Source organism: Ornithodoros turicata, chromosome 2 (genome assembly GCF_037126465.1).
Source record: "Ornithodoros turicata isolate Travis chromosome 2, ASM3712646v1, whole genome shotgun sequence".
NCBI classification, from domain to species: domain Eukaryota; kingdom Metazoa; phylum Arthropoda; class Arachnida; order Ixodida; family Argasidae; genus Ornithodoros; species Ornithodoros turicata.
The window spans coordinates 5,709,896-5,720,925 of NC_088202.1; the positions used below are offsets into that span (position 1 = coordinate 5,709,896).

Here is an 11,030-nt window from a genome sequence, read left to right on the forward strand (position 1 = left end):
GTGAACAGCTAGGCCCTTGTCCGGTGAACTGTTGGGCCTTCAACCATAGTAGTGTAAATTTCGCACCCATTCCACGAGCAAAGTTGTAGACTATCGCCTCCTGCGATGAAACACCGTAATCATCATCGCTAATACTACGTTGTCTTGGTTGTTGTTGCAGATTCTGACGCTGAATGGGAAAGAAATTGGTATAATCTCGAAGCTGTGGGGAGGGGTACTCAAGGAGATGCTCACAGACGCGGACACATTCAGCGTCACCTTCCCTGTCGACCTCGATGTTCGTGTCAAGGCTTGTCTCATTGGATGCGCAATGCTCTTTGTAAGTGTTCTGCTCATTGTAGATGCACATGACTGTCTGAACCCGTGCCCAAATTTGTGCGATTTCGAACCGAAACACACATATTGGACTCGCGTGGAACCGTTTTACAGTCCAGTAAACCAGAACGCGGTACCTCCAATCATATCGAAGTTTTCGAGTGCCATGAGTGTTTCAGTATCAGTGGCTAGTCGCGAAGCAGACCATCGCCTGAAACAAAAACGCCATCAAAATCCGTCAATCGAGATAAGACGCCGCCGTGCGACTACCTAAAACAAAACGGTTGGCATGAACGTAGCGCGTGAGCGTGTTCAGTTCGAATAGAATGATATTTTGATAGGATGATATTTTGGTTCTAATATCAAGACTGTATTAGAATTTAGAATATCTGGTTCTAATATCAAGACCCCAGGAAGCACGATCGTCCACTTAGGATACTCATTATTTTATCACAAGCTCGAGGAATGTCGTAAGCAATTTTCTGTGCCCCAGCAGCGAGCAAATGTAGGACTTCTTGCGTGCGCCGGACCTGTCACTTTCATGACCAGCGAAGAAGCGGTTCCCGCTACCGACGGAACAACGCGGTTGCAACACTGATGTCAGCGAGCTGCCAAATAACAGTAATGTGCGACTTGCCAAAGCGTTTGCCACTTTTTATGTCCGCCACTGATGAGCAACTGCATCGATCGTATGTCGCCATTCAAATGTCAAGCAGTGACACAGAGAGTGTACGGATATTTTACGGTGTTGCTATGGTATACATGGTTGTCCAAGATAAAGTTCAGTGTTTGTAATGACGACAAAACATCTTCGGGTCATTCCAGCTCAAACGTCTGCGGTCGGTGGCTCGACCATCAGGGATTTCGACGAAATGTTTGATCCCCTTCACGCGCACAAGACAAAGGCAAAATATTTCGGTCTCAAAGCATTTAGGTTTAGGTTTAGGTTGTGCCTTGTCCCCTTTGAGTCGGGGCAGTTTCCCTGTCGGGATCCACAGGTATTAAAATAAAAAGAAGAAAAAAATACAAATGATTTAGAGTTGCTAAGTTGGTCCGTCGTGTGGTTTTGCGCGAAGAGCACTCGCTGTTAGTCTGTCCCAGTTCGTCAGGTGTCGCCTTGCGGTCTCCACGATGTCACTGGCACTGCCGTCGTCTGGTGGAGTCGTTAAGCCAAGCGCTGCTGCGATGTCTGCTCCCTCAGGTCTGGTGGCCATTGTGGCTGGACATCTAAATAAGACATGTCTGATGTCTTCTTCTTCCTCACCGCACAGGATGCACGTTGTCTCGTTGTGGCGGAATAGCTGGGCCAATCTTTGCCTTGTCAGGAGTGCGCCCGTCCTGGCCTGGAATAATAAGCCGCTTTGGCGGTCTCCTCTGTAGGCGTTGAACGGGGCCGGTGTACTTTTGTATCTGTTGAAGAGAGCTAGGCTTCTTTGTAGTGCGCTGGTTCCAGTCTTCATTTTCAATTTTCTTCATCTCTTTGTTTATGCACTGATTCCATTCAATTGAGTTTTTCGTCGTCTGACGGCGGGTGCCTCTGCTATATTTGGAGTCTATTCGGCCAATGCGTTTTACCCATTCTGTTCTGATGCCAGCGTATCTTAGGTGCTCAAAGAGTCGTCTTGCATACCTGCCTTCTGGTAGATGGATGAGTCTTCCTAGGTAACGTGTCTTTGACCGCGCATCTCGGTACTCGAATCTAGACCACCCTATCTCTCCCTCAATGGCTGTGTTGGCGGTTGCCATGTTTCCTCTGAGGATCCACTTTCCAATTTCTCTTTGCTGCCGTTCAAGCGCCTTTATGGTAGTTGTGCTGTAGCAGAGGGCTTCATTCGCATATGTTGCAGCCGGTACAGCTACAGTTTTCCATAGGAGTTTCCCAACTGAGTATGGGTTATAGGAGTGTCGAGCAAGATGCCATATATGACCTTTCTTCCTGTTCGTATTAGCAATCATTGATTTTTCGTATTTTCCCAAGTAGTCTGGCTGGTTTAGCTAACTGCTTCTCCGCTAGGTGGCGCGAAACTTCCGCGTGATGAGCGAAACCTTACTCCCTTTGTGCGTCTCCTGCGTGCCAACCGTTCAGCGGATCGGGAAAATTTGAGAGTTGCGCTTGGAAAAGGGTATGTCTACTTGTGAGCGCGTTTCTAGCGGTTTTGAACCTAAAATAACATAGATGAACGGCTGCCGAAATTGCACAAAACGTGATGATTTTTTTATGCCGCGTTACGCATCACGCATCGAAACAATTTTTTTCCGACTAATCCACATAATGTGGGCATTACCTCAAAAACATTTCAAGCCCGTGGGTGCAGCTGTTTGTGAAATCAAAAATCCCAAAGTTCACTTTTTTCACAAAAATGCCTAAGTAGAGACAACAAAAAATCAAACTGCCGGACGACCTGAACGTCAAGAGTGGTATCAAACTGTAGATCAATGTATCTAGTTTGCAGGAATGGAATATCCCGAGGGTGTTTTTGTTTGTTTGGGATACACAATTTTTTTTTATGTAGAGCAGTGTAGGGGCCACGCCGCAAATGAAGTTTCCGGGTTCCGGGCGCTCCTTTCGCCCCGCAGCTCTTAACTGCTGAGCGTCATATACACTTTAATGACTAACGCATAAAGAATATTACAAGTGGCAAGACACTCCCCTAAAGACACGGGAAACACGGGGCTTAAGAGTTCAACATACAACAACGACAACAGCAAAGAAATCATGACTGAGTTCAATATAACACGCACAATTACCACCGGATCGCATGTTTCTATCTTGCGTCTCGGCGGAAACATTCACTAGAAGTTTGCATTTCAGAGTGAATGTCAAATTAGGTAACACACTACTATAAAACGCAGAAAATATCGCCTTTGTTTGACGTTGATGTTAATGATGCCCGCAGGTGTGTCTGCGACAACGGTTGAAAATTGTGGTAGTTGCGTGTACCTGGAACTGAAAGACCTATCTCGAACCGTTCTCCGAGTATCTCTCCTTCTTCGGAAACCTTTTCGTTTGGCACCCATATTGGATGTATGTCATGGAGATGTTCTTCAGCCCATAGAAGTAGGTCTCGCGGACACAGTATCTGATTTTCATGCGGTCTTTGCAAGCCAGCCTTCGCGGCAAGTCTTGTTACCGTTCCTCCTATCCCATCGCAACGGCCCTTCCCGTGGGAGGTGGCGAAGAAGTTCCAAGAGGCAGCGACACCGAAGTCCTCTTCATGGTGGCAGAGGTTCGCGAAGGTTTTGCGGTTCTTGTACTGGGAGGCTGCTCTGTCAGTAAAGTAGTGGGCCTTCTTTATGTCATTGTGGATAATCAAAAAGTGACTGAGAAACGTCCTCAGGAACAGATGCAGAGCAGATATGTTGTGATCCACAGAATCTGAGATGATACAATTTGTGTTGGAGGGTGGGGTTGTCAGTAGTGCGGAAGTACGCCACGATCGGATGAATCGTAGCTTGTATGTTCTCCCAGTGGAAGGATTGGGACGTGTCCTGAACGATGAAGCTGTAGTTCTCAGCAAAGTCGAGTAAGGTTTCGGCTTCATTTGTAGGCAACTCGCCCTTTAGGGCTGATAGATATTTGGACTGCTCTTTACTGATGAAATGGTGCACTCTGAAGCTCTCTAGTTTGGACAATAGAAGCTCTGTGAAATCCTCTGCTGGAAGGACCGTCGTGTGAAGACTAATTTGGGCTCAGGGTACCCATTGTTGAAATGACAGTGTCCCAGAAGTCAGAATGAAGTACCTCCTCCTCTTCCAACTTCTCTCGAACCTTCGAGACACCTATACACAACTTTTGCACGCCCCTGTCATGCACTCTTCGCTAGTGATGCTGCATACCATCATTCCTAAGAAGTGCTTATACTTCTGCCTCACTCCCACTGCAGCAAACATGAGTTTCAAGTTCTGGTGGTACAAGCACACGCAGACAGAGTGCATCCCAGGAGTGCCTGCCAGTACACACCAAGGCGCACGTAAGGATGCGCACGTGGAAAACCCAAGCTTGACATCCGGGTTGCGTTGCGTCCACTCACAGTATGCTTCACGAAGGTTGACTACAAGCATATTCTTTTGGTGTCCTTTGAGAACGTCTTTTTTGCCTGGGAGGCAGTATGTTATTACGACATCATCATAGAAGCTTTGTACGTTGACATTTATGTCTTCTGGTAGTGGTCTCCCCCTTCGAGGAAGTGGTTCTGCGAGCACACCCTTGCTATTTTTAAGCTCCCTAGATCTCCTTACCATTCTCTCCGGTGCTCCGATGTACTCCATCACTTTGCGTAGAGACCATGATGCAGGTGCCAAAGTAAGTACTGAAGTGCGCTTTGCGACAGACTCTTCCTCGTGGTACTTCTTTTTCAACAGCGAAAGCAACGCCTTGTAGGCGTCACCTAGCGCAAGCATTTCGTCTGTTGCTTCAATGGGTACTCTGACTCCGAGGCTATTTTCTATTATAGAACTTAGTACTGGCTTGAATCTTAACCGATTTCTTCTTGGCGTCAATTTCTCATTGTGTCATAGATCTTCTCTCTTTCACGGGAGTTTCGCCGATAGCCTCCAAGGAAACATTAAGGCACCTAACGATCCTCTCTCTGTATGGTAATCGCTGTTGGCGTTCGACGCGGACTCCTCATGTGACTCCTCAAGGAGAAGCTGCAGGGACGCTCTCAAAGACGCTTTCCTTGACACTTCTACAGGGCTTGTAACAAGTCGTGCAGAGCTTGTCGCCAGGTGCCAGGCCGGCTTACGTCAACCTTCGGGCCAAGCTGACGGAAATGCTCTTCGTGCCCCGAACTTTCTTTCTGTGATTTGCAAAGGGATCTGCGCAATTTATGGATGCTATTACAAACGGATACTTACTAGTGTAGAGGTAGTAGTGGTACCCACATATGTCGTTGATGGTTACAGCGCTGCACCGAGATCTAGACGATATAATGAACTGCGGTTCCTCAATGATACTTGAAAGCTGAATACTCTTGATGCTGTAGAGAGGCCTACATTTCTGTGGTCCAAGTGAGCATCTTGGCGCAATGTCGGCATTCTCATCTCCCAGATCTTCTCGGCGATTACGGATCAATGTACCCAGTATTTGGGAATCCAAGGGACCGACCTTGACGTCGCGCTAGCTTCCACGGCGCCATAAAGTTGGTGTCCGGCACGTTCAAGGGCGACGACTCTCCCAAAACTTTTCATTTATTCACAAGCACGTATAGTACAGCGGGGGGGGGGGGGGAGGCGATCGCAACCCGGAAGTCTCACCTGCGGCGTGGCTTCTACAACGCTCTACAAGGAGAAACACCATCGAGATATTCTATTCCTGCAAACTAGATAGATTGATCTACAGTTTGATACCCCAGTCGACGTTCTAGGCCGTTCGGCAGTTTCCTTTTTTGCCGTCTCTACAGAGGCATTTTTGCGACATAAAGGTGAACTGCGGGATTTTTTATTTCAGGAACGGCTGTACTTAGGGGCTTGAAATTTTTTGAGGTAATGCCCACACTATGTGGATTCGTCGAAATAAATTGTTTCGATGTGTGATGCGTAACGGGGCATAAAAAGTAATCAATATTGGAAGTTTTGTGCAAATTTGGCAGTCGATCTTATATGTTATTTTAGGTTCAAAAGCGCTAGAAACCGCTCACAAATACATAGACCCTTTTCCAAGCACATCTCTCTTAAATTCTCCCGATCCGCTGAACTGTTGGCACGTAGGAGACGCGTAAAGGGAGTAAGCTTTCGCTCATCACGCGGAAGTTTCGCGCCACCTAGCGTAGAAGCGGTTAGCTTTGTGACCAAAATATTTTGCATTTGTCTTGTGCACATCAAGGGGAACATCACAAAAAATTTCGTCGACATCCCGCTTGCCCTCAGTTTTAAAACCAAACGGTTAATTAAAACGAAGCGGAAACATATAAAATGAAGACAGTAACAGTCCAGAACCCCGTTTCGCTTAGAGTTAGGTCGTCTAAAGCGGCCACCTCTTCGACGTTTTTATCACGTATTAACTGTATCGTAGGCTCTGAGGCTGCACAATCTTTATTGATCTTTCACAACGTGTTATAGGGAAAGCAAAAACGTTGCCGCATCAGTTTTGCGTGGTTTTTGGATCCCCGTATATACTACACATAGGAGTAGCAGGACGATGTGATACACGCCAAACAAATGCATAATCTTCGCCCGTCTTAATGATAAGCAGCACATATTTCTGTCTTGCGTCGTTCAGCAAGCGTTTCTGCCGGAATTAGGGTTAGTATAGAAATTTTGCGAACGTTCGCGAAGCGCCTACACAAAGGCGATTTTTAGCTGTTCTAAACGCGGTACTGGTTAATCATGGCGCTTGGAAATCGTTGCGTTTCGCAATGTCAGCCCAACGGATGTTCTTTCTCGGCGCTCGCTTTTTTATGACTGCGTGTTTGTGACACGACCACATATGCTGGCGAATGCTTCCACGACTTCACTATGCTTCTTTATACGTGAGCCTTCTACACGTCTCCCCTTCAGGAGCGCGGTTCACTGGGAAGCTCATTTACTGTGTTATGAAAGTACTTAAAGCAGTTCCTGCAGAACTCGTCATCATCCGTCATGTTATGGGCGCCACGCGGGGCCCATAACTCTCCTCAGCGCTGCTGTATCCAAGAGCGAGACAATCTATCCGTTTTTTTTTTTGTTTTTTTTTTTGCGTGCTATCCGTTTTTTTGCGTGGAAGATCATATTTCGCACAACATTAGTGTTTCGCACTCGGCAGCCGTGTATATTATGCACTGATGTTTTCACAACCGACACGTGATCACTGCTCAGTGACGAAGAGTAGTTCCCATGGCGTGGTTTTATCAAGTACTTTGAAATATCATAACAAGATAGATGTTGCGAAGTCTGAACAGGGAATATACCGTTTCCACGACTGCTTACGTACATGTGCCCCAGCAACGATGACCTTGGGGACACTGGACAAGATTATCTCCGTATTCAATAGAAGGCGCTGCATTGGGGGCGACGGCGGCAGAGGCAGAGGGCATTGCATAGAAATTAGAACATAGCACATATATATTAGCATCCAATTGCAGCGAGACAGAGAGGTATATGAAGCCTTTCTGACCCAGGAAAAATGGGAAGAACGTGTAAGGGCTCCATCTGTGACCCTCCTTCAGCAGGAAGTGTGTTATCTGAAAAAGTAGGTCGGACGTGTTGGGGGACGTGTACCTGCTCTGGGTTTTAAGAGTGTGTGTGTATAGAAGAATAAAGCTAGGCGTGAGTCGCAGTTCGTCCTGTCTTGTATGTGCTTTTTGTGTGTGCTTATGGCTGCGACACTTCTGGTCACGTCCAGCAGTAGTCTCGAAGCATCGATAAGAGTCATGCGCAAAAACACACAGAGCCAAGCAACCGTTGAACGGAATCAATGGCACACGCACAGAAAGGATGCCAGGATATAAACCTACCACTCCTCTCTAATCGTCCCAAAGCTGCATGTCACACCCTGTTTTTCAAGATATACCGGCAAGAAGACCAGGTTCTCTCGTCATACCCCTCATCCCCTAGCTACATCTCTCACCGCATTGACCATTTTCGGAAAGTCTATGTAAATACTGGTAACACCAAATCGTTTTTTGACTCTTTCCGTACCGCTTCACAATGAAACAGCCTGCCCGCCTACAGTGACACCATATTATGTTTGTGCATGCACTGATCGACATACGCTTTCTATGTGTATTATCTGCTTTTTGTGCGTTTTGTAAATGCTATTGTCTATCATGGGGTAACTGCCCATCCCCTCTTCAATGCCTACGGCTCTGAGGGTATTATAAATAAATATAGATAAATAAATGTGAATGAGAGTCGTCAAACAAAGACGCGAAAATTGTGCTATCGTGACGATGTCCTCTTTCACTCTCATTGATTCATTACTCATTCATTTACTCTGACAACATTTCTGTATTGTTGCAATATGCGGTTGAAATCGCTACTGACTCTCATCGGTCATCCTTTAACCGTCACCATCAACAGCATAGCAATTATACTGCTATTTCCTTTTCCAATGCTTCAGAACTGTTCTGCACCTATGAAGCCGTAGCTTCGTCGCGTCTCCTGCACGTCTGCTACGCGCCGTCCCAGACAAAACAAAATGTCCTGGGGATTTCCGTGTGTCATCCGCTTACGGAGATTGCAATAACGAATAACGTTTTAGAGCATAGAATACAAGAAATGGAATTCACAATAATCAGACAACAGCGCCATTCTAACAATCCCAAAAGTGCTCTAGCTTCCTGTGCACACGCATTTGCAATCTGATGTGCGCTGCTCCACTTGCAGTTGGTTGTAGTTCTGGCTGTCGCCGCTACTATGTATAGAACACTCGTCCGGAATCACGATCGCTGCGAAATCTGAGCTCCCTTCGTACAGCGTTGATTGAACAAAAAAAATGCGAGACGAGAAGGGGACGTTCCTACAATATGTTAGCTTCGACAATTGGGTGCGCTGAAGGGTCGTACACTTGGCGTTTTTCACCCATTGCTTCGGAAGAAGGAAAGAGGAACCTCCGGGGTGCACTTTTACTTACAAACGGCGCAACGGATGAACGTCATTACGTTTGCGGTACCGGTGAGGTACCGCAATGGTTCATACTGCGAATGGAAACGTTCGTAATTTAGTGTTTCTTAAAACCAAGCAGTGCTTCCAAAGCTGGGTCGCATAATGTGCGACCACATCGATCCCAACGATGCGAGACCATGACGCTTAGGGTGTAGTAAATAAGCGGCGCATGTGCGTACTTTTTTTTTTCTGTGATTACGCTCTTCTTGTTCAAACGATCAACAAATGAATGATTGTACAGCTCGGTAAGGAAATGTCTCAGATTGTGTTGAACCGTAGTCTGCAGTTATTAACATCCTTCCTATATTCACTGTTTTTCGGGTTCGTGATTAAATGGCTGAAACATCTGTTTCATGGTTTCATAGCCCATTGCAAAGGCAACAGCTGCAGCTGAAGACACGTTGAATTCCCGTTTATCGCTAGGACTTCCCTACATTTCTGAATTCCTTCAGCTATATGTGCCCATGGATAAACATTTGAGCCACATTGGATAGTGGTTTCTTGTCATTTACTAACCTTTGCTTCTTGTCTTTTTATACAGGACTATATGTACTTCGAAACTGATGCACAGGATAGAAGCTAAGAGGACAGTCGGGGTACAATGTATGCGCAACTGACGACCATTTCAAGAAGCACAGGAAGAGCAGTAGCAAGAAAGATGCAGTAGTCCCTTGCAGCAGTTCTGCGCTTGAAGAACGTGACACGGATCTGTTCACTTCACCTACGACAAAACAATCGCCATTTGAAACCCAAATATTTTGTTCTTTTGAAACTATGCCTGAGATTCGTTTGAAAAATACGGAGTAAAGGCATCTACTGTGTACCCTACGGCACGTTCGTCTTAAAGAGGACATATTCTTCGAGCACACACACACACCAAAAACTTCTCAGTACGTTTGTGCCTTGGAAGGAAAGAAACCTCGGCGTCCTTTTCCAAGCAGCACAATGTACTGAAAGTCGAGTGCAATAGGGGTGGACGGGTAGGTGGAAGGCCTTGAACAGACTCGTGAAACTAAAGAACATTGATAAGACACATACCGTCCACCCCTATTGCACTCGACTTTCAGTACATTGTACCGCTTGGGTTAACACGAATTGCACGTGTCGTTTCGTTAGTACAAAAGTTAGATAATCTAGATTGCACGTGCAATCTAGATTATCTAACTTTCGTACTAACCTCCTCCGAAAATATACACGGGAGATTGGGGTTTGCGATTATTTTTTATATGCATTCTATACATACATCCATTTTTACACATGCATTTTTATAAAGCACTGTCGGGTTGTCACAAGTAATGGCACGGAGGACACGGAAACAGTTGGGTGTGTTTAAAAGCAATCTATTTACTTCAAAGGTCGGAGGCCTACTGCCCTGTGTTTACAGCTTTTCGGCCGCAAAGCGCGGAAAGGGAAAAGGGAAGTGAGAGGAAGGAAAGAGAGAAAGGGAGCGCAGTGTTTTCTGAGAAGGGAGAAAGTAAAGATAAAGAAAAACGTTGTACATCTGGTAGTGCGACCGTACTTGGCGAGTCGCTACAGTCGCTCTAGTGAGGAAACGAGCGATAAAAATATTCGTTAGTGTCAGAGTGTCCGGAAGGGTTTTCAAGACATGTGGGTGTCGTTTCTTGAGGCGGGGTTCCCGTTATGTCGCTGCTCCCGTTGCCGGTTATTGCTGGCTTTAGCCTGTCAACACTGATGACTTCGATGCATCCGTTGATAAGTATAGTAAAGTGTTTCGACCGCGCTTCAGAACGCGGTATGGGCCGTCGTAGGTGAGCTGCAGAGGCTTCCTGACTGCGTCGTGGCAAGGAAACACGTGCGAGCAAGATTCCATTTCCGGGCTCACGAACGATGCGTCGTTGTCCAGTGCTCTTGGCTGAACGGCGCGTAATGTGGCTATAAATTGTTGAAGTTGGTGGGCATAGTTAGCGGGATCCGGAGTCTTTGCTGCAGGGAGCGGTGTAATCAACTCGCAAGGGAGACTCAGCGGGGTGCCATAAACGAGCTCCGAAGCACTGAAGCCGATGTCAGCTTTGAGAGCTGTTCTTATGCCGAGCAAGACAAAAGGGAGGGCATCTGTCCATCGAACATCCCCACGAGCCATGATAGATGATCTTAGCTGCCCGTGGAAACGC

At 46.5% G+C, this 11,030-nt stretch overlaps 1 protein-coding gene across 5 annotated transcripts in view; it reads left to right on the forward strand.

The window, feature by feature from the left end:
- The window catches only part of LOC135383032 (phospholipid scramblase 2-like), a 45,193-nt gene extending 35,467 nt beyond the window's left edge, over positions 1–9,726 (forward strand). For 3 of the 5 annotated variants that reach the window (XM_064612667.1, XM_064612665.1, XM_064612666.1), the window contains 2 exons: positions 161–319; positions 9,440–9,726. In XM_064612667.1, the coding sequence (XP_064468737.1) occupies positions 161–319; positions 9,440–9,481 (201 nt within the window). In that variant the 3' untranslated portion in view covers positions 9,482–9,726. The remainder of the gene's footprint in view (positions 1–160; positions 320–9,439) is intronic. The other 2 variants (XM_064612668.1, XM_064612669.1) reach the window with 1 other exon arrangement.
- Positions 9,727–11,030: the final 1,304 nt, after the last annotated feature.